This window comes from Perca fluviatilis, chromosome 8, assembly GCF_010015445.1.
Source record: "Perca fluviatilis chromosome 8, GENO_Pfluv_1.0, whole genome shotgun sequence".
Taxonomy (NCBI): domain Eukaryota; kingdom Metazoa; phylum Chordata; class Actinopteri; order Perciformes; family Percidae; genus Perca; species Perca fluviatilis.
In genome coordinates this window covers 26,242,908-26,267,019 of record NC_053119.1, presented here as the reverse complement: position 1 = coordinate 26,267,019, position 24,112 = coordinate 26,242,908, and the positions used below count along the sequence as shown (strand labels likewise).

The 24,112-nt window shown below is 42.5% G+C and overlaps 1 protein-coding gene across 2 annotated transcripts; it reads left to right on the top strand.

Moving 5' to 3' along the window:
- The first annotated feature begins 1 nt into the window (after window position 1).
- si:dkeyp-19e1.3 (USP6 N-terminal-like protein) lies at window positions 2-23,074 on the top strand. Of its 2 annotated transcripts, none has more exons than XM_039809327.1 (14): window positions 2-239; window positions 13,530-13,603; window positions 14,297-14,382; window positions 14,580-14,619; window positions 14,705-14,785; window positions 15,096-15,203; window positions 15,313-15,422; window positions 16,910-16,958; window positions 18,480-18,600; window positions 19,160-19,254; window positions 19,534-19,599; window positions 19,769-19,868; window positions 20,300-20,452; window positions 20,602-23,073. In XM_039809327.1, the coding sequence occupies exons 2-14, from the start codon at window positions 13,538-13,540 to the stop codon at window positions 22,044-22,046; spliced, it is 2,520 nt and encodes an 839-aa protein (XP_039665261.1). In that variant the 5' UTR covers window positions 2-239; window positions 13,530-13,537; the 3' UTR covers window positions 22,047-23,073. The 2 variants fall into 2 exon arrangements, with proteins under 2 accessions (XP_039665261.1, XP_039665260.1); XM_039809326.1 differs by lacking the exon at window positions 2-239 and adding an exon at window positions 4,436-4,478 and having other exon boundaries at window positions 20,602-23,074.
- Window positions 23,075-24,112: the final 1,038 nt, after the last annotated feature.

Below are 24,112 nucleotides of genomic sequence, written 5' to 3'. Positions count from 1 at the left end.
TGTCACAGACAGCTGCAACCAGCTCGCGGCATGTGGACCTGGGATAGGGTGTGCGTCCGTTTGACCAGCATCGGTTTCAGCAAAACTAGTCGACAGTCGGGGACAAACCTTCAGAACAGTGACGGTATTTTGGCGACGGCTTACCTGGACAATAAGATAAAGAGATAATGAGAATAGTGGATTTTGTTTCTACTTGTAGGTACAGCACCTAGCTAGAAGAAGGGAAGTCACCCCCAAAGGTAAGCAGCTACTAACGCTACTGGACGTTATATCTTCTCTGATACCGTTTACTCTCCAGTGTTCACTCACTTTACAATTAGCGCTGGGAACGCTAGTACGTCGGTGGCCACAAAAAGACTTGTCGCCCGAATCTCCTTATCTGGTCCTTTTGTGTTTTTACAACTTGGCTAATCCACAACAAACCAGTAAAGGAAGCAATAATTGTAACGGCTACTCGCTCGTGTAGAGCTGTGGATATAACGTTAGATTGGGCTCCAATGTGCACGTGACTTATAGAAATGAAGATGTATGCTGGTTCTTGTTCTGGGAACAGATACATTTTACTGTAAGAGTAGATGGCTAGCTTAACAAACCCTCTGTGGTAAGAACAGCGACCGAGCGCTTCTCTAGGGGAATTTCTGATTTTGCATCACTCTTCACGGGCTTAGTTTCCAGCTGTTAAATGGCATGTAAACCCTGGCTAGGATGGCGAGAAATGTGAACTGTCATTTTTTGGGTTACACTCTAAAACAAACAGTATAGCTATGTTTACTGTTTGGTTGCGATGTCTGCGTATGGGTCTTATTTTCAGATTGTTTCAGTCTTTACATCCTTAAGTTCCGCATTTTAATCAACGCATATCGTTACACAGCAGGTACGAGACAAGTGTCAGAATCAGGAACCGTAATTGTGATCGAGGAAACAGGCCAGGGTATGTATTTACTTCTCTAGGGAGACCTAGTTCTCGTCTTTTGAGAAAGCTGGCTTTTACCTTACACAGCCCACTACACAGACCACAGATGCTCCAGCGTCCAGAAGTAGGCCAGTTACTGGTCTGTATATGTCATGTCATGCCATGCGTGGTCCCCTTTGGAGAGTTAACTGGGCGTCTCACTAGTTCGTACATGAAGTGGGGGAGGTTACAGACAGTCTGAGTGAAAGATCTCCAGCAGGATTTAGCTCTCATCCTCTACCAGATGTCTGGTGGTCATTGTTGTACTGTCATTCTCTTCCCCCCCCCCCCCTCCCCCATTGTGTTTTTGTTTTCAGTGTAATGTAACAGATGTGCAGGTTGCTAATGGCAAGTGGACATTATCTCTAGCCATTGCCTCACATTTAAATATGTCATTAATTGGTGTGCATCATTGCTTGTAAATGCATGTGGAGGAAGTTGAAGGAGACAGATTAATATGTTTTGTGTTTGCGCGCTTGCATGTTTGTAGTCATATGCTTATGGGTTCACAGGATCTAATTATCTCAGTACAAATCAGTCCACAGATTGTCAAGATCTGTATAATGGTGAGTTTTTTTTCTTCTCTTAGCCATACATGGCATGCACACGTCCACAAGCCTATAGCATAGCGCGTGGAGTGTTTTGTATTTTTTATTGTTGCTATGTTCAGCCTTTAGCGTGTCCTAATGTGTGAGCCACTGCTTGTGGTTTGAGGAGGAAGCACCGGAAAGGTGACAGCACTATTGGTGCACTTTTGTGTGATGAGTAGTAGCACGTAAGAGCCCCCCCTCCACGCATCCCTCATCATTTCTTTTCTTCTTGTTCATTGTGGCACTCTCTGTGCTCTGTGTTCTTGTGTTCAAATGGTTTGATTTCTGATCTGAGAGATCAAGTCCCAGTGAGTCGACCAATCGTCAGTTTTGCCGAAAATGGCGGTTGGATACACACGACTTGCTCCCCTAAAACTGTTATTCGATCAGTGTATTTATAATAACCTCCTCTTTGGTGTATATTTTCTTCATCGCCAAATCAAGGGAAATTCTTAACTTTTCGCCTTGCTGGAAAAGTTTGATCTTTGAACTGCTAAATCCAGCTGTACAGTACAGTTTGACTAAGAGAAATGGGTGTGAACTGAACTTCTATTTGTAGAAATCTTTCAGGGACTTGAATGTTCTTTTGAACAATAATCTGACTGCCCTCTCTGATGCCAACAGGATGTGAGCCATGCGTGACGCAAAGCATGTGAGCCCTCATTTGGTTTTTATGCCAATGGGCCTCAGTCAGCAGCATTAGCCTTTTTTTAAGTACTGTCAGAGTTGATGATTAAGTTTTTTTCTAATTTCTCTGCTGTAAATCGCCACATATCTCAACGCATGAGGTATCAAAAACCAGTGATGTAAATGTTTCTTTTCTGGATTAAAGCATTGCAGCAGCATTGCAAATGATACATAAAGGTAACAAAACACTACTACATCAACTCAATATAATGTAATAGTTTTATTACTATCTACCATCTATGGTTTTGTCATAACTCTCTTCAATCAGCAGCATTTATTGTATTCTGTTGGGATAATATTATTTCCGTAGAGAGGCATCAATAGCCTTTTTGTCTGCCTGAATGGCGGCTTTATGATAGATGTCAAAGGCCCAACTCTGGGTGTCACAAAACACACCAGATAGCGAAGCCTTTTGCCAACTATAAAGAAGACAGAGAGGCTGTTAGCCCTGCTGTGTGACTCATGAAATGTCTTTTCAGAGATTCAGTGTTATCTTTCCAGATGTCTTATTTTGGTCAGGGTCACAAGGTCCTGGAGCCTATCTCCGCACACAACTGGGCGATTGTGAGGGGTACACCACAGACAGGTTGTCACACCTATGTGCTAGTTCCAGTTCCAGTTCAACAAACGTGCATGTGTGTGGACTGTGGGAGGAAACCCATCGCAAATACAACATGCAAAGGCTTCAGCTGGCCGGTGGATGAGAACCCAGGGCATTTCTCATGATATTTCTGACCTAATAGTTAGATATTTACTCTGTGTGCGACGATGGTCATGTATAGGATATTCATTACTAAGATGGAGCAATCTAATAAGTTCCGAAAACTGTATCCCATTACTGTAATGCAATCTCCTAATGGTGTAAAGACATCATTTTAGACACATCACAATATTACAGCAGCCAATTCCCAGACCTAATCAGACCTAGTCTTATCTCGTTTCATCATACAATATTAGCCTATATGATGTGACATTGATATGTATAGAAACCTTTTTTCTTCTTCTAACTGTTTAGAATTGCCACGAGTACAACAGTGATTAGAAGAATAGGCTAATTGATTTGTCAATCAACAGAACATTTATTTTGATAAGCGGTTAATCATGTAAGTAATTTAACAAGAGAAAAAAAATATATATATATATATATATATATATATAGACACACACACACACACACACACACACACACACACACACACACACACAGTGCTGCTCATAAGTATTCATACCCATGCTAAAGTTGACTAAAAAGAAGAATAAAAAAATCATCTTTTGGAAATTGATCTTAATGCCTTAATCTCACGATTGGCATGGTTTTATTTCAGTTAGCCTAATAGCTAAATGATATAAGATCCATATCAATGCAAATCAAACCAGCTATTAGGCTAACTGAAATAAAACCATGCCAATCTCTAGGTATGGTGAAGGGTATGTGATGATGTTGGGCTATTTTAATTCCAAAGGCCAAGGGAACTTTATAAATTTGAAGATGTCACCTTGGGATCTGGGAAATTGTGATGAGCATTTTTCACTTTTATCCCACATTTCATTGACCAATGATGAATCAATGATTTGATACGAGGACACATTAGCTGAGAAAATGGAAACAATAGTTAGTTGCAGCCCTATTTGCTCCACACATTGATAATCACACTGCACCACCATGTGTTGGTTCATTTGATTCAGGCTGTACTTCACTGCCAGGAACTAGTGCGAAATTTGCATGAGCTGAGTTTGTCTATAAATTAGCCAAATCTATTCCCCACACTATCGTTAGTAAAATTGAGTTCACACTACTGTTGAGATCGTAGAGTGTTACTCAGGCTGAAAACAGATACACCACTGAGGAAATGGGTTTATGGCTCTATGGGATAATAGCCCAGATATTTGTTTGTCTTTTGGCATTTGTATAAAGACTAAATAGGGCTGACTTGGAATTTCCCCTCTATTATTGTCTCTAGTTTGTGTCTTTTTTAGATGCCACTTCAGATTTTTTTGCTCCAAATTTTAAACCTCCTTGCGGTGAAATTCCCCTCCAGTGTGAGTCCCCCCCACACACACACACACACACACTGTAAGGCTGCACCCCTTCCATGTACCACAATCCTCTGTGTCTGTGCTTGTAAACATCCATTTGAACATGGAAACTATGATAACCAAATCCCCAGTGGAGTGTGCATCAGTCAACCTAGCATCATTTCTGCTTAGCTCCTGATTCGAGATGAGCCTGGTTGGACCTTTCTCATTGGGTAACACACTCTCAATGTTTTTACCTTTTTGAATTATTTAATCAGTTTGGCATTGTAAGAACAAGTGCTGTGCTGCTGGGTTTGTAGGAGTAACCTACACAAACAGTGAGCATTCATATCTCAAGTTGGCGTGAGCTCGTCGACCGTGGCATTTGCATCTAGGTGCAGTGAAGGAGGTTTGTATTGCAGAAATACTCGTGGAGTTTGTAAGGATCATTTTGAAAAAGGTTAGATACAAGCTGGATTTTAAAAATAACATGACAGTCAGCAGGACTCTGCAGGAGGTTGCATAACTTGCCTAAATATTGTCTATTTCCCTTGTGCATTCCTTAACCATTCATCATTGGTTGTTCGACTTTATATTCAGTGTTTACAAAGCTTTTATAACGTAACAGTGCTAGTTTTTAATTTAATAACGCTAGTTATTTAAACTCTTAAGTGAAAGCTCTGGCTTCTCTGCTACTATTATGACTCCATCCTTTGCTATAGGAAGAGGATCCATTTATGAGAATGTGGCTTTCTCAGCAGGATCCTGTGGCTTTGTGTTTATGAATACTGTTCCCTTGATATTCCTGTCCTCCTCATACCACCCCTTGAAAAAGTGCTGCCACTCTGGGAAACAAGGCCTCTCTGGCTGGCCTGCTGCAACTCCAGCATTTAAAACTTTGTGTGGTCATTGTTATATTTAGCCCCCCCCCCCTCCCATACCACCACTTGAAAAAGTGCTGCCACTCTGGGAAACAAGGCCTCTCTGGCTGGCCTGCTGCAACTCAAGCATCTAAAACCGCCCCCCAGGTAATTGGGGAGGCAGCAGCAAGGACCAGAGACGGTTCTCAGGCCAGGTCAAATGCAGGGTGAAGTACTTACTTGAGAGCTCCAGTTTTTCAGACTTAGACATGTTATTAATTTTTTTTTGTTAAGATGGGGTAAAGGTTTGGTGAGTGTTGTTGGTGAATCTGTGTTCTAGCAGCTTTGCAAAGAGGATAAGGCAGAGTGACAGTGGTAACACAGAGTGGAGCAGGACAGAAAAGCCCCTTGGGGAGGACAAACTATTCTGAGCCATGTGCTTTTTTTCCCCCAGTCCCTGTGCTCTGGATGGTTCGCCTCTGGGTCACACAGTGTTTGTGTCGCTGTTATTTTCTAGTGTGCATAAACACAAACCCTACACCGTACAAAATAATTGGAGGGAGACTGAGGAGGAGAGAGGGCCTCAGACAGCAAGAAAGACAAGGAATTTATTGTTAGAGACTTTGTGGCTTCCTATCAAGGCTGCCCAGCAGTTTTCATCTTATTGGCCTAATTTGGTATCCTTCTTCTCCCCGCTTAAGTTCATTTTCTAGTATATATGGTTTCAGTGGTCGCTTCAACCCAGTCAAGAGATAAGTTAGCGCACTGTCATGCTTTGCTGTTCGTCAATAGCCACTATGAGAGGAACCACTGGGGTAAGGGTAAACAATTGGCCATTGTCCACCATCACACCTGCAAAACACATGTTTGGTAGCATGGGGATTTTACATTTGCATCCTCCTGTGGGCTGTGTGTCTGGAGGCTGATGGTCTTAAAGTCTCTGGTTGTTTTTTCACATGCACACATCATTGTATATGTATATATTATAATAATTGCGTATCATGCACTGATCCTGAATCCCTCTCTGGCTTACACTAGAGCCTCAAGCCCTCAGTTATCCAGTTTGAGCAGCTCTGTATATCTGTTGAGTTCCATGTGGACTCCATACCTTCCTTTAAAGAAAGAGACGGCTGTTAAACATCTTGTACCAGCCTGCTTAGATTTCCTCTGGGGCGACTCGGTGATATTCTTAGTCTCTGAGGGGCTCCCTTTTTATAACATTTGTTTTCAACTGCCGAATCTGCGTTGTGTTGAGAGGAAATTAACAAAAGATGCGCTGACTGCATTTCTGTGGCAGGAATATGTGTACCGGGACAGGAGCTACTTTAACAGCACAAAGCACAAAGACATCGGTAACATTTCCAAATTTAAATTTCCAAAGCTACCTTGCCCCTGCTTAAACTAGAGAAACCACCTCCTAGAGCGATCCTCCCCATTTTTTCACTGTTTCTCTTCTGTTTTCTGGGCACATGCATGCTTACATGCACACACTGTGTGTCTGACACCCATTAAAAACTGGAGCTCTGAAGCCATCTGGGACTTCAGACCTCTTCATGTGGAAATTAGAGCCATGTGGTCGTTTGTTAGCCTCCTTCCTTTTCTGAACTGGAATGATATGCTTGTTCTCCACAATCACCACGAGCCTACAGCCAATGTTCATTCCTTGAAGTTTATTGCAGTGAATTGTACTGCCGTAATTACTGAAATGATTACCTACTACCACCACAGTTGCCAAAGTAATACATTTAATGTGTGTTATCTGTTATGATATCTGAAGGTCTTGTATTAGACAACATTACATTGTGCAGTCATATTAAGAAACTAAATGTCATAGGAGCTACGTATACTGGAGACAGACCCACAAATGAGGCGAAATGCCTTGATGTGTCAGTTATTTAACATTCAGAATCTTCAATGTTAGATGTTTTCAATTTAAATACAAAAACACAAGTTTTAAGGACTTATTTATGAATCATCAAAATAAGATTTTTAATAGTTGCCTTTGGTTTGGGTGGGGTGGTAATTTCAGTGAATGTAAAGCATGTGCAGGACAGTAATACATGACTGACTGACTGACTGACTGACTGACTGACTGACTGACTGACTGACTGACTGACTGACTGACTGAGGCTACTGATAATAAATGACACAGATATATGATAGGAGAGCCCATTATGGGAGTATGCTCTGTGAGGGTAACCAGGTTGAATGAGTGCATGGCCCGAGCTTGTCAGCCAGAGCGTCCTTTGGCTGACCACGCAGCATTAACTGATCATTCAGTGGTAAAAAGAACCAAAAGTCTGTTGTCTTCTCCTCCTCCGTCACGCCATCAGCAGTTTGGGGAGCGGGTTTGAGTGCCAGCCACAAAAACGATGCTCTATGAAAAATGTGATCGGATCTTAGAATTAGATAAATCTGTCCCTTCGGGTTTCAATGCAATATCTGTAAGTAGGATGAAACGCAACGTATTTCCGTCCTTGGTGCGGTTGGTTTAAACTTTCCACACCCTGATGTAGTGTCCCTTAACGGTTTCAGCTCAAGATGTCTGCCCACACTGACACACATACTTTACATATACACACACCGTAAATACACACCCCTTACTATCAGTCCAGTGTAGCTCGCTGCACTCAGAGTTTCCAGGCTCCTACAGTTGGTTGACTACTGCCAGACTCCTTCTAATCTCAGGCTGTCGTCCTGATTTTGCTCTTGTTTAATCCTCTGCCTTGACTCCGACTGCTGCTCGGATTAAGATTGATTAGATGCCAAAAGAGAGATGATTATGGATCAAGGAAGTGTAGAAGTATATTTAAAAGAGGACATGTGCTTTATCCCAGTGAAATGGGGTAAAGAGTACCAGTAACCAAATGCAGCAGAATGGATATGTTATAGTTCAGTGTAACAATCTTATTTGAATGGAATGTCATCAGTTTCCTTTTTTTTGTGTGTAGACCTTCTGCCTAATGAGTAGAGCATTGATAGTGCAATGCAGATCTGAGTCTCACTTTCTTGTTACGTTTTATATTTGTGAGACCAGCTTACAGCTTTTTCTCCCTGCAAGTCTTTGTAATAAAATGGTTTGTCCCAACAATTCTGTCTCATTAAAGACTGACTTCATCCGTGACACTTTAGGGCATGTGGCTCATACCAGAGCTAAACGCAGCACGAAGATGCAATGCATTTAGAGAGAGGACATTTTGGTGATAAATCAGTAAAGGAGGTTTTTGACTGCCGCGTCGCTGCTTAAAACCATGTTCCTAGCTTGATGTGATTCACAGTGCTGTGCAAGCTGTTTGTGGTTACAACAGTGCACTGAGAACTTATATACGCAAGCTAGATTTAGAGCTCTATGTCATAACAGGAAATGATGTCACCTCGACCCCAGGCTCAAAGTCTTGTATCCTGTAAGTAAGCAGGTTGTCAAATTTAGCCATACAGGGAAGTGGTTTTTATTTTTTTATTTTTTTTTTTTAGCTATCTGCATACTGTCTAAACTGGCCTACGTACAGCTTTCTCACCACCTCGCGCTCACTCCGCCTATATTTTGAGAGACATGACAAAGGATTGCAAACATGTAAATATGTGAATACCAACTGTTGTGTGTCTGAACTTGACTCCCATCTTACATTTTCAGCGTATAATCTACTTAAAAGCTGTAAATAATGTACATCTGAATGAATCTCTTTCTCTCAATATTTGGTCTCACTCCTACAGTAAAGACACCCCTACTAACTACCTACTACCGGTATACACTCCCCCAGGTGTGATGTTTTAATTGTATTTGCGTGATCTCTCTCCCACTCAGTGACCTTCTCTGCTGCTTACTCACTTTTTTTTCCTCCGGCTTTCATCTGTTTGACACTCTGATCACCTTCCTAGCCACCACTTGAAAAGAGCTGTTCAATGTAAATTTCTTTAAACCACCCGCAAGAAGTAATTCCTTTGACGGATCACCCATTTGAGGAGGACCTCAGCTGTGTTGGTGACTCACAAGCAAAATACCAGTAGTGTTAATGTGAACTGACCACATTGTGGTATTACTCATGTCTTTCTGGCAGACTCCAAACACCAAGTCTGGATAACTTAAAGCTTTGTCCATAAAAGGCTTTTCCTTGGTTGGAGTAAGTCCCATTTTGTTTTGTTTGTCACACTCTTGTCGCAGTTCTCATTGAACCTGTTGTTGAAGGAGTGGCAGTCACTGGTTTCCTTTTCTTCCTGGCCCCAACACAATACTATCAGCAGTCTGGAGACTCAACACAGGAAGTAAGCAGCTGGAACTTAAAGATGAAGCATAACAGACCTTTTACACCAATTTACCTAGTAGACAGTGATTGAAAACAGCTCACAGTTCCCCACGTGCAGCCTGAATTAAAAAAACAACAAAAAAAAACCCATCTCTGCTGTATTCCTTCAGGCTAACATGACTAACTTCAAGGCCTCTCCACAGCCACAGGCTATGTCTCACAACTCTTGTTAGTTACGTGTGGCCTTGCCTTGGACTTGATAACATTATTCATCTGTGAGATGAGAATTGTAGCCAGGAAACACAGCCCTAATTATTGGTTCGGCCTGGTATCCATTTGCTAACTAAACTATTGTTAGGTTTACTTTAAGTCTCCCTATTTAGCATTTATAAGCCGTATATATTCAAATAAACAGAGGACACAAACAGGCTTTCAACACAACTTTTCACATCAATTCAGATGTAAACCGTTTCTGTAGTTCAGACATCATTGTCATATATTCTACCTCTTGAGAGGGCAGCAACATACACAAAGTTACTCAGCTTTAGCTTGACCCAATTTCTTCTTCGAGTCTTGTCACTGGATACTTGTGAATGTAAAGTACAAGGCAGGTATTTTTCCCCTGATCATAAGATATAGGCATGTCAATGGCACCACCTCGCAGAGCGCTTTCTCAGCTGTTCAGAAAAACCTGAAATAGTTTGACCTGACATAGACGGGAAAAGGGACATTTGTAAAAAGGAAAGCACAGGACAGCAGAGGCCATTTGTTCAGTGGTCTGGTTTCACTGCCCACCTGTTAGACAAGAGACTTAGCTGTTGTTTTGATGGACAAGACTGGATGCTGGGGTTTTGGGGATCAGGTTTAAATGTTACTTGGTATCCTACGAAAAGCATAAAAATAAAGCCTCAGTTCGCTTTCTCACTTTCTGTCCTGTGCATTTTCTGTCGGGAATGTCTCCATGTTGGGTAAATGTCACATCGTTTCAGACAAAATGTGTCGTGGTCAGCACAAGGCCTAGGTCTGTAGGGAAACGTTACATGGTGTTTTCTGGAAGATGTCAGGTGCCTTCACACCTGTTGCTGCAAGGCATGCCAGACATGCATACCGCCTGAGGCCTCAGCTGGCTACTCATGTTGTCAAACGTCAGTGAAAGTATTCCTTCGTCTTGGCATCTGTTCCGATGGGCCCTCCTGCAGAGTTTTCCTCATAGCGTGTGACCTTATTAAACAAAAGTCACTGAATGGTTGGTTTCGGACTGTCACAACTGGCAAAAAAAATTGGTCTACTTTTTTTTAGCCGTAATGCTGTAGCTCATCCTAAAAATCTGCCTGTTCAAAGACTTTCATTTAAAATGTCCTAGCTTAAGCGTCTGTCCCGTGACAGCATTTAAGGTTGCACCGTGACAAAGGCCTTGTTGTCTATGTTGTTACTTAAAATAAAGACCAGATAGTAGCAGGTGGTCCTTAACTCTGATGCTTGCAGTAGGCCCACATTCAAAGGGTGCGACGGGCCTGGGTTTTGTATGGGTTTCCTTTATCTCCTATCATCCACTGTGCCTGCTAGGCATAACTGGCATATTCTTCATATCCAGACATCACTCTGAGATGCTGGTCTGGCAAACGAGAGGTGAGGCTGTTCTCTCTCGGGCGATTATTCAGCCCTGACAACTGCTAAACAGCCGAGTCTGCTGCAGGAGCTCATCCACACCGCTTAGAGGGGCAGACCGGGGTCAGGGAGGGGGTTATACTGTAAGGAAAAAGGGAGGGGTTGAGGCTCCAGGAGCAACAGCTCGGGCCTCAGTTGTCAACTTCTGTGCCTTGCACACAGGCAGAGGCGCAAATGACTACATACATGTCACGTATGTCATGCATGTGAGTCTGGAAACACCCCAGAGGAGTATTGGGATGTTAGACACAGTATTTGTGTGTTCCAAAATCAAGGAGGGGAAAACTGTTGGGAAGTGTCCTTGGAACCGTTTCACTGCACGGATTATTTGATATTGTGAGAGTTTAAGAAGTTTGAGTCTAAACCCTTCTGATCCACTCGCAGTCTGACCTGAGCTGGCCTTATAAGACATATTATTTGGATTTACAAGCTGATATTTAGACAAATGTGGTAGGTGAGGAACAGTTGATTTAACAGCCCTAATCAGCCTGTGACAGCCACATGTAACATATCCACTACAAAATCAGGTCTGACATGAGAATAGAAGATTTCACGTTTTCAAGTGTTTTTTTTCCTTTCTGTATGCTTTTTTAAACCACATGGATCTGAAATGGATTTATTCTTCTAAATTTTTTCTAACTGTCTCCCCCCCCCCCTCTCATCTTACATGTCCATGTAAAGCGCTATATAAAACTTATGTATTATTATTATTATTATTATAATTTTTCTTGCTATGAACGTGTATAGGGTCAAGTGCAAACAACTGACATTTGAAAAAATAATAATATATAGTCCGACCATAACCACTTGTACAATTAGAATTTGGCGTATCTAAACACAATCAACAATTGCCAGTCATACGCCTTAAGACCTTAGCTAATGTTAGCATTTAATTGCGGTTAAACAAAGAAACGTAATAAGAAATGTAAAAAAAAATGGACAATTATGTAATAATAGTTACAGGCCTACATAAAATAAACTTTTGAATGTTGTCACTCATTATTATAATTTCTATTTTTCAAAAAGTAGCAGAGTAACGGTCAGTATACCACTAACCATAAGTTCACACTGAGAATCTGTGACCTCGAGCTGAAGTCTAATGACACTGACCATCTTGTCAGCTGCAGCTCCGGGCCCACTAACAGGAAGTTGCTAATGGCCTCGTGGCCTGTGTCTTCACACTCCTTATAGACATGCAACGTCTTCTTTTAAAGAACAACAATTTCTATAATTTGCCAGATGAGCTACTGTTCATTTGGGGTTTTGGTGATGGTGGAGTAGGACAGTTAACCCTTGTGTAGGACAACACAAGGATTATGTACTTCCGTTTACTTTGTTGAGAATTGCTCTCTAAACCCTGTTTCTTGTAAAGTAAGTAAGTAAAGTTTATTTCTAGAACACATTTAAACACAGTTTAAGCTGACCAAAATGCTGTACAAACAAGAACTAAGGTGCTGTATTAACCCTTGTTTAGAGAGCAATTCTCAACAAAGTAAACGGAAGTACATAATCCTTGTGTTGTACAACACAAGGGTTAATATTAAGCTTATATTATGGTGAGACATGTGGAAAGGAGATACAGCATACTGTGTGGTCTTTTTCATCTCAAGGGATAAGATGACACTAGCTCAAATGATGCCTGTTCTGTTCTGTTCTGTTCTGTGTACGTTCAGTCAGAAAATGTCCAGTCACAATCTATTCTCCCTGCAAAAAAGGTTTGGCTACTGTTATTAGTCTTAAGTATTACATTAAAGCAAAATGTATCCATGTTATGTCTAGGAATAGGTTAGAGCAGTGGTTCTCAAACTTTATTCAATAATGTAGGCTACCCCTTTTGAATTGTTTCTTTAAGTGCTAATCATTTTCGGTAGAAAAAAAAAGTGTATATAAACAGGAACAGTACAGCGATGTCAGCGATAGATTTACTAACCAACAGCCTTGTAACTGAAAAAAACATTTAAATGCTAATGAGAAAAAGAGACAAAAACTGTAAAAAAGACAAAAACTTGGAAAAAGATGGTAGAAAGAAGGAATGAAGTAAGGCAAGAATAGGTCAAAATAGTATCAAAAACTTCAAAAACAGTGACATAAGAAGAAAAAAGCGAGAAACTTGTAAAAAGGACAGTATAGGAAGGAAGGCAAGATTAGGTCCAAAGAAGGCGACACAAATGTCACATTCTTAGTAGGAAAAAAAAAATTCTACATAAAGAGGAACAATGTTCTGTACAACAGCCTTGGAACTATTAAACATTTTGTTAAATATCTCACATACCCCCTGCAGTCCTCCAACGTACCCCTAGGGGCACACATACCCCCATATGAGAAACACTGGGTTAGAGTATGTGATCATATCTCCATACACTCTTCATATTCCACAGCAACAACCAGCAGTGAATCACCAAGCTGCAATATCTTAATAATTAAATATTAAAGTAAATATTCTGGCACGTTAATACGGTTCATGCCAATTTTGGTAACTATGAATGACATTTTTTGTCTGCTTCCCCTCCAGATTTTGACATGAAGAAGGATATAGATACATTGCTAGCAGAGGAACGTGCTGAAATCATCACTAAATATGATAAGGTAAGTGTGTGCACAGGAATGCCGTCACCTAACTCTGACAATACTCTAATGACATTTATGATAAACACAAATAATGCACTTGAGGTTTCGTAGCTTAGAAATCGACAAAAGCCACGGTTCATTTGGAGGAAACGCAGCAGGGCACGTTTCTGCTGTTTCTTTGGGACACATTTCCACCACTGCCAAAGATCAGGCTCAGAAAGTGTACCACATCTTTGTGAAGATGATCCAAACTAAAAAAAAAAAAGTAAAATCCTGATTCTTTGGAACTCAATATTTGCACAACGAATGGCAGTAAAGGTGCATCTAACACATCAGAACGGGGGAGGTGATGGTCTTTGAACAGAGAGGCCCTGAGTGATGTCTGCAATGCGTGAACTCAGAATATTCATTACCAACAGGCAGAGAAGGAATCCTCAATTAATGGCACCGTGACTGTTGCATGTGTAGTTCACAAATAAGGGTTAAAACACATTCAAGTGAGCCATTAGAATAGGAAAACAAAGCCAATTGGAAATTTTGGAAAATACATTATCATTGTTGTCCCTGTTTACTACTTGTTCTGTCTGTATCGCAGTTTGTTTGTAGCACACACAAGCACCATTGTAAGTTGCTTTTAAACTGTTTTTTGTTTTTGTTTTTTTCTTTCACACGATATTTTCTAATAGGGGTTATGGTATGTGTTTGTTTCAGGGCAGGCAGGAGGGCGTCAACATTGACCCATGGGAGGATGCCGACTACAGCATCTATAAGGTCACCGACCGCTTCGGCTTCCTGCAGTACGTTACCCGACTTAAAGCTCTGACCGGTTCCTTGCAGTGTTTTGAATTCTAGGAGAGCACCTTCATTTGTATCTAGACTACCTCTGTTCCTCTCCCTCACGTTATGCTGATGTCTTATACCAGTGCTACACCTAGCTGATCCTCTGTGTCTCTATTTCTAATACATGTTGTGTATTTCTGCTTTTCTGCTCCAGTGAGGAAGAGCTACCAACACCCAGTGCGCTTGAAGAAAAGGTAGCAACTTTGAACTTGCGTTCTTAAGTTAGTTTCGCATGTATGCGCAGTGGACCACATGAACGTTTGTCTTTCCTCTCCCCAGCAAAAGCAGCAAGACATAGAGCGAGTGGCGAAATGGCTGAAGATGGTGAAGGAGTGGAACAAGTACAGGAACAGTGAAAAGGTATGTAACTCAGTAGTGGCGGTCCACACCAACATGCTGTCTCAATTTAGCCCTCTCTTCCCTTTGTTGTCCTACTCAACTATTCAATGTATTATTTTCCATTCCCCTTTTAACCACAGCTTATTCCCTTATCCTTCCTCCTCTCCGGTCTAGACCGGAAAAACAAGCACATAAGTGCCTGTGATGAGTCCTTGTCATTCAGAAGGAGCTAACCCTCTGCCTCTTCTAGTCGTCGTCGTGGAGAACATAAAGTCTCTTCATGTTTAGTGAGTCCCCATACGCGTCTGCTCATCTGTCACATGTGTTTCAGTTGGCGAAGCGTGTGTATAAAGGCATCCCTCTGCAGCTGAGAGGCCAGGCCTGGGCCTTGCTTTTGGACATAGAGAAAGTCAAACGCGATAACGAGGGAAAATATGAGGTATGGATTTTGAAAATGGTGAAAATGACTCTAAAATGCATCTGTGAAAGGGCAAGTTCTTAAAGTCGCCCAGCTTTTAGAACACAGTTGTCCTTTTTCTATCCTCCAGAGAATGAAGCAGCAGGCTCGTAACTTCTCCACAGAGATCAAACAGATCGACTTAGACGTCAACAGAACCTTCAGGAACCACATCATGTTCATGGACCGCTTTGGAGTCAAGTGAGTTCTTAGCTTCGCTCAGCCAAAAAGCTGCGTGGAACGGCTTGCATTTCAGTTTGTCTAGTCACATCAGAGACCCTGAGTAATTTGTACTTATCCTAAGTGTGAGAGTGAGAGCAAACACACTGCTTCCTCTGGATTATAGGACTACTCCTCTGGCCTTTTTAGCCTGTAAAATAAGTGAAACCGTTTAGGTAGCTTTCATACCAAATGTCTTCAACCCCTTTTAGTGTCTCCAAAGTTCTTGTTTTTATTTTCTTTGTCACCTCACATGTTCAAGTTTGCCCTTGCTAAGACTCTGCAAAGTGTGACCTCTGGCCTAACCCTTGAGACACACACACACACACACACACACACACACACACACACACACACACACACACACACACACACACACACACACAAACCAAAGCGGTGGTTTCCTTCTCTGTGTTTTATTAGTCTTCCTGTCAGTGCACAAAGCCCCACAGGAAATGGCATTCATACAGAAATGTGCATCTACCTATCAAGTGTGCATTTACAGAATAACACTGCCCACATCGATAGAATGTCTATATATATATTAATTACACAAGCATTAAATGAGCTTCAGGACACAATTGTGGGACAGCTGTGAGTTTGAACTCGTAGAGAGCTACTGGCTTGTCCTTTTTTGTCAGTTTAACTCTGACAGAGTGCGGCTGAGTGGTCTCCTCTCGCTCTTTGGAACGTACTTCCCTTTCAATTCAAAGCCACCAGTCCAAACAGACCAAAACACCGCTCCATCCTGCTTGGCTGCCCACTCCTTCCCTGCAGGTCAACAGCTGTCTCACTCACACCGAGACACTGACAGCTATTTCAAGCTGCTTTTCCTGTCTGTCTATAAGACACATATTTACTATAGAGGCCTGGAAGGGGACACATCCTCTTATGTCCACATTATATTCGTTAATGCCACTTCTGCGCTTAATTACACATTCACACACACAACACACACACACACACAATAGCTGCCTTGTGTTCACTGTCTGAGACCGTTTGAGACACTAGATTTAATTAGCCACGTATCACACAACCCTTGATAGAAACTGGATAGACAAACTCTTTTTCTTTGTCACTCTGGCACTGATAGTTCACATAAGTATTTTCACGCAAGCCCTTAATACTTAAAAGCAAAGCTGGAGAGCTCAGGCCTCGGACGGATTATCCACAAAAACACACCGATTTATACAAACACTATCGGGATGATATGATGCAGCCAGGATGTGTGAGCCTCCTCTAAACTATTTGCAGCTGTTTTTAGTCGGTCTGTGTTGATTGATGGAGTTAATTTAGTTAGGACGCGGTTGAGAAATCAGTAGTCGTGGCCTCTGGGAATTCATTATCGGGGAATTAATTTGTCACGGAATAAATTCCACTATACTCCGACGCACTGTTTCAGCTTGCTCGATTGTTGCTAAGGAACCACATCCTCATTTTAACCTGTGGTTTCTCTGTTCCCTCTCCAGGCAGCAGGCCCTGTTTCACGTCCTAGCAGCTTACTCTGTCTACAACACGGTAAGTGTGTCTAGATGTGTGCATACCTAAGTTTGTGTTACATAATACGGGGGAGTCTTGTGTACACTGGCTGTGCAGCACGTAAGGGGCGTAACAGTCCATCGAGCGTGTTCGTTTCCATACAGCAAAAAGAAAAACACGGCCAAGCACTCTAAACTCTTCTGTTCTCATTCTTATTTAGAGCCTTGGGTGAGATCTCTTATTTATAACAGTCAGACCACCAGTGAAACTACATCCATAGTCAGCACTCACATCCTTCAGCTAAGTTCCCCTTTGACATTACGTACAGTATCTTTTTAACGGGCAAGGAAACGGTGCAAATGAGCCCGGTTTTCTTGATTTAAGATACGCTGTCAGAAAAGTTGCAAACATAAGATTTGTCATGAGGGCCCAAGCCAGGCAGTTTCGTCCCTTTTTGTTTTAATAAACATTCATTTGTAATCTTAACAGTCTTTGTTTTACCATTATGTGTTTGAAATGCAGTATGTGGATGCTGAGGTTAGAAACAATGACGATTCCTTGCATCTTACTTTAAAGTCCCTCTGCTCTTTCTCTACCACACGCCAGAGCTCGTCTCTGTGTGGCTGGCTTTTGCAGCCAAGCAGGAATTCTCTGTATCAACACATATTTAGTAAAATACAGGAAATGCGTGTGAATCTAGCCTGTATCTCAACACATTTATACATGTGGATTAATCTGTATACATTAATTCCAGTATAAGCACAGATTGTTGCTGTCCGGTAGGGATGGAAATATTACCATTCAAAGACAGTCTTGTGTACAGTACATTACATCTCCCCACCCACGCAAACACAGTCCAAGTCAGTTTTTTTTTTTTGGATTAGGCTCTGTAGTCGGTCCATGCTTTGTAGAGGTGTTTGAGCCAGAGGAAATGGGCATGTGCTGTTCCCTTTTTCCTCTTTTCACACACTGCTCAGAAGGAACTGGGTCAGTAGGAGAGAGCGAGCGAGAAAGAGGTAGGGGGTGGGGGGGGGTGTTTGTCCTTTTGCCTATGTGACGATAGAGAAGAATGTGAAGAATGTGTAGTTTAACCCCACTGTAACCCTTATTATATTTACTGTATTTCCTTGAAAGGATACGTTGGAGTGTCCATTTCTGGCTGTGCAATAATCGGCCTTAATATGGACAAATACCAAGTGTGTGTGTGTGTGTTGGGTTTTGTGTATCTGTGCTTGTCAAGGGCAATGTGTTTAGCGTAAATCATTGAATCATTGTGGAGTTCAAGTTGAAGACATGACATTACTGAGAATGTATGTTGGGCTACTGTAAATATTTGAACAACCGCCGGTAAAAGGGTTTATAATATCGTAGCTGCATGCACAGTAGGTCCTTTTGTGGCGTATAACCACACACATCCACAGTCTGGCTTCAGACCACATCAGACATTCAGATGCTCTCTCATCTCGGCCTTTGTGCGTGTGTGCGTTCTACTATTAAATTATGAATAATTCCTCTTTATTTCCCCATTCTGTTTAATTGAACCTGTCGGTGTTCCCCCAGGAGGTGAGCTACTGCCAGGGAATGAGTCAGATCGCTGCCATCTTGCTCATGTACCTGAATGAGGAAGACGCCTTCTGGGCTCTGTCCCAGCTCCTCACCAACGGCAAGCATGCCATGCACGGTGAGACAGAGGAAGAAATGAAGGCTGACAGAAACGAGCTGATTGAAGTTTAGACCTATCAAATAATATAACCGTTCTTATTGAAAAGGGACAGAAATGTGTCTGAGTTGTGAAACTGGAACCAATCCTAACCCGTGCTTAGTTAGGTTTGTCAATGTGTCAAAGTCTTTATGAATGTGAAAATATGTACTCAAAAATGTATCGGACATCTTGTTTTATTTTCTAATTGAGTGAAACATCTACTTATTTAGTTTCAAGAGCTGGAAAATGGTCAATTCCACTTCATTTATGCCTGTCAACTTTACACACATTTTCATATAATATTGCTACAATATGAATGGTGTACAGAATTTCCTATTGCAGAAAACCACAGCTAATGCTAATAGCAAAATGCACCACATTTTCCAAATGATCAACGGACATCACGGATCTTGTCTTGTTTTCCCAGTGCCCTTGATCAAGTCTTTGAAGAGGGAAATACTTGTAAATAAATATTATGCCTCTACTATTACCACACACCATTTATGACCTGCTGGTTTATATTTTTCTACCGTGCCAGGGTTCTTCATCCCAGGATTTCCCAAGCTGCACCGTTTCCAGGCCCATCATGATTTGGTCCTTTCCAAAATGCTGCCAAAGCTGAAGAAACACCTGGTAAGTGAAAGCACATCCGTACGACTGATGCTTCCTGTCCAACGCGAGATACATGGAGCATACATATATACATATCGGTTGCTTGGAAGTTCACGGGCTGCAGTCGATTTATTCGGGCCATTTCTCATTGTATGATTAATTTATGTTGCAAAAGGCCACATGCTCAGAATGTTACTGCCAGTCCAAGGGTCATTTGGAACGTTAGATTTATAACTGAGGACAGGTTACGTGAAGTGACTTCCCATAGGAGACTATTCCTCATTAATTCTTGCTCCACAGGATAAGGAGCAGATGACAACAGGGATTTACACCACCAAATGGTTTCTGCAGTGCTTCATTGACAGAGTGAGTATTTGGAACACAAACTGCAATGAATGTTCTTCCCCGTTTATATCTAGTGTATTTTAACTCCTTCGTCAGTATATCCTAATGCATTCCATCGCTAATACCTTTGAACATGGAACCAGGTGTTGTTTGTTTTTTAAAATCTGCTGCTGTGTGTCTTACATAACAGACCCCTTTCACCCTCACCCTGCGTTTATGGGACATCTACATAATGGAGGGAGAGAAGATGCTAACTGCCATGGCTTATACAACCCTCAAGTTACACAAGAGTGAGTATGAGGATGATGACATTCTCTCCCGTGCCGAGCGAGTCCGACCAGTTTCATGCACCGATACAGCCGCGGCTGCTGTTGCTATACCAGTGACGCTGCCTTCCGCTTGGCTGCCTCCTAACTGGATGGCTTACATAATGCAAGTGGGCGGTTGCTGTGGAGAAAAATCGAAAGCTGACTTTTCATTGGACACCTTGCACGAGCATTGCCTCAGCACGGTTACATTCTTGCACAACAGCTCTTTGATGGGCCACTTCTTTTCTTGGTTTCTTAAAGTTAGGCCTGGGTTGAAGCGCTGTTCTTTAACAGTTTGATTTCCATTCATTGTTCATATCACAGAGGTTACCTCAGGACGTTGAACCTCATGGATTAGCGTCTCCCATTCTGTGACTTGACTTTTTGTATCTGGGTTGTGTTTGTCCAATCAGAGCGCCTGCAGAAGCTTCCATTAGAGGAGCTGAGGGAGTTTCTCCAGGAGCAGATGGGTGTTTCTTTCTTCCTGCCTGATGATGTGGTGGTTGAACAGTTACACGCTTCTATGTCTGAACTTCGCAGTAAAAAGCTGGACCAACCTCCTCCAGGTGCAGTTCTGTGTTCTTTTATTCCCTTTTTTATTTTTCAGTTTAAAGCCACATTCACCTCTTTGTCTGATACATCCTAAAGTATCTTTTATTCCCCCCTTTTGTTGATGTATTCCCTATGTTCCATTTTCCCTATGTTTGTTTTTTAGCCAAGTCAGAGGAGCTGCCAAAGAAACCTCTGGGTCAAGAGAGACCAGTTCTCCTTCTGCCTCTGCAGCCCGACTCTCCACTGGAGGTCAAAATAAATCTGCAGCCCCACAGCCAACCCAATACAGAGGCCCAGCAAACAGACAGCATCGCCCTACACCAAACTCCTTCTCCTGCAGAGCCCCAGGACTCGAGAACACCTCTTCTGCCTTCACCTGACCCAGTTGTAGTGCACACCCAAGGTACACCTTCTGCTTTAAGGCCTTGCAGAGCACCTCCGTTACCTCCAAAAGCAGACATACGCTGCGCTGAGGTCGAGTTGGACAGAGATGCGAAGGGGTCGCTTCCAGACGTTAGCCGGACCGAAGATGTGGGAAAACAGGAGAGCCAGACTGGAGACCCAGAGACCCGGGACGAGCCCGTGGCTTGGCCTCCGCCCTACGAGCCCCTTGATTCGGGAGCTCTTGCTGTGCAGACTGAGGAGGAATTCATGGACCTTCCGGATCTGCCGCCGCCACCTTTCTTTTACACTGAGCAGAATGACCAAGGGCCTCTGGACAGTCAGTCCCCCCACCTGGCCACTGGGACCGGCCCGGAGACTCGGCGGCGCTCTCCTTCCCCTCGCTCAGCCTCGCCACTGGTCACTCAAATGAAGCTATCTCCAAAACCATGCCCAAAACCACCCACGTCTCTTGACCTCGCACAGAAAAAACCTCCTCCCACAAAGCCTTCCCTTCCCAGAAAGCCTTCCACTCCCAGTGCCTGGACCACATCCTCCTCCTCCTCCCCCTCCTCCTCTCCCAGACTGCCTCCCCCAAAGCCAACCAAGTTCCCAGTCTCTCTCTACGTCCCGATGCACACGGGAGACAGACGGCCTTCCAACACCTCCCAGTACGACAACCTTTCCGAGGCCGACGACGACGACCGCTACCTGGAGAGGCTGCTGGGCTCCACGCCTGAGGAAAGTCCCAGCATGCATGGCAATCCCCCACATACCACGGACGGAGACTACGACCCCGCTCTCTTCCCTCTGCCTCCACCTCCTGCGTTCATCCCTCCGTCGCCTTCCCCTATTCCTCCCTCGCTGTGCGTTCTCCCCAGTTTGCCTCAGGAGCCAGAATATGAAGGAGAGGACAGCTGGGTGGAGGACTCCATCATCCCCCCTCCTCCAGCTAGTTTTGCTGACAGACTCAGTCCCAACACGGGTAGCGCTGCCAGCTGTTCAGACACACACAGAGCCACCTCGCCCGGTTACTCTAAGCCTTTTTCTAGGGGCCCCAGGAACCATTCTGCTTTCCCAGCGCCACTGTTGTACACGGGGTCTCCCCCAGGACACTCCAGGCCCTCAGGACAGTCGGCAGTAGGGGTGCCCCTGGTCCGATCCAGCCCAGACTTTTGCAGGATGCCTGCAAGTGGACAGCAACTGCCCAAATCAGTGACCTTTTGAAGGTTTTAAGTATCGTTCAAGTGTTACCGATTATGCCAAGATGATTGGGACTCCCGGTAATACCTTGATTAGTTTTCAAAGCCATTTAAGAGGCGTAAGGCCAGTAGCTATTTAGTGTGTCAAATGTTTGTGTGTGTGTGTGAAAGGACTTTTTTTCATTGATATGTACAGATTTATGTGATATTTGCACCTTTTTTTTTTCCAGTTAACTTTTCAAAGTGTTGAACTTGTATTTAAAACTGCTGCCAATGTTACCGTTTGCCGCACAAAAAAATGAGTGCATCAACTCGCCTGCACCTAGTTAGCGTGCGATGCCAGATTTGGTCCTCAATTTCGAGGGTCGGTAAATAGAAATGTACACAGAAATAAGGTGATCTTATACCAGCCGAGTGTTCCACTGTCGCCTCGTCTCCAGTTAGTTTCATTTACAACCAAAGTGTCTTAACCTGATCGCAGTGCGCTGAGGCTAACAACTCTAACCCAAGGGCTTTCGAGGCTGCAGAGTAAGGTCATCTTCGCTAAAGCACCCAAAGCCTATACAGCACATTTCTACTGCACTTCTGGTCGACTGTGAGCATCTCAACAGTATGTCAAACTGTAACGAGTAACTGTTAATATGACACAGGTTTCTTTACTGTAACTTAAGGTCAATATTTGATAACAAAAGGACCACTAAACCAGGTTGCACCAAAGCAGTTTGAATGCAAACTTTTAAAAGAATTACTAAAGTTGTGACCACCAGCAACAGGAAAGACGTGGTGCGATATGTCACTGGTGTAAACACGGAAGCTAGTTTTATTCACATAAACCACAGTTAGGTCATTTCTCCCTCCCCCCCTCCCCAGGCAGGCTGCAGTGGGTACTCTGTGGGTACTTTGCTGCTTTTTGTTTTGTTTTAAATTGACTCGGTAGGATGATCAATCTCAAAGAAAATGGTTTCAGGTCAGTGTAATGCTCATCAGTTCAATTTTCTAAGCACAAATGGACATTTGGAAAAACAGAAAAATGGGTTCCATTATCCAATTTTTCATTTATTTCCGCCTTGACAAATTAAATAATTGGATCTTTAAACAGTTTTTCCAATTTTATCTGTCAGTTTGGGTTTTTTTTTTGGTCCATATGCAGTTAATGACCTGCATATTCCGCAAAGTAGAGGAAGAGAATACCCTTGCAGTATTGAATAATTGGAGCTCAGATGCAATTTTGTAATTTTCTCAAATTTCTGATCCTCCTGAATAAAAAACTGAAAATTGGAAAAACAGGTTAAAGATAAAAGAAATTTATTTGTCAAAGTGGAAAAAAATTAAAAATTGGATATTTGAACCCATTTTTCTGTTTTTCCAAATGTCCGTTTGTGCTTAGAAGAACTGATAAGCATTACACTGACCGTTTCAGTGCTATATCTGTTTTCTGACACTTGATTTCACAGCAATAATGTATTGTTCCATGTGTATAAACATGCATTTATCAAGGCTAAATAAGGTGGAAATATAAGACTTAACAGGAGGGTTTAATGAATGCAACATATTGTCAGCACAGACAGACTTAACAGTAAAAATCCTTATCACAATGTTTATAAAGAGTAGCTCCATCTAGTGGTCAGCGGAGGTAAAGTCCTTTCATTTAAGCACATGTCAGGTGACAAAAACACTTTTGGGAAGACCATGACATACATACTACCTATGATGCCTGTTTATGAATGTTCACATTGTAAGCTAGATACAATACAGACACATGTTGCACTGTTCTATACTGCCAGGGACCAGGGAAAGAAGCAAAGCTGAATTTATTCATATGCACAGCTATATTTTAGAGCCATTGCAGAGACTGGTGTACATTTATTTGAATTGCTCAGAGCAAAAGTGCTAGAGAAATGGAAGTCGAGCCATAACATACTGTACTAGGACCTAATAGTCAAACGTGTTTATATTGTTTCATGCAGTTACATATATGACATTATATACCATGTCTGAACATCAAGCTTTGTTGTTTGCGCTGCCCTTTGTCATTACCAAGAGATTTTGCAATTCTTTTAAGTTTTTCCAGTTGATTTCTAACGGAGTTCC

Bases quoted from the DNA above. Each gene is read 5' to 3' on its own strand.
- si:dkeyp-19e1.3 (XM_039809326.1), top strand. From the start codon at position 4,451: ATGAGCCTGGTTGGACCTTTCTCATTGG. The intron at 13,604-14,296 runs GTAAGTGTGTGC...TGTTTGTTTCAG, and splicing joins TCATCACTAAATATGATAAG to GGCAGGCAGGAGGGCGTCAA. The intron at 14,786-15,095 runs GTATGTAACTCA...CATGTGTTTCAG, and splicing joins AGTACAGGAACAGTGAAAAG to TTGGCGAAGCGTGTGTATAA.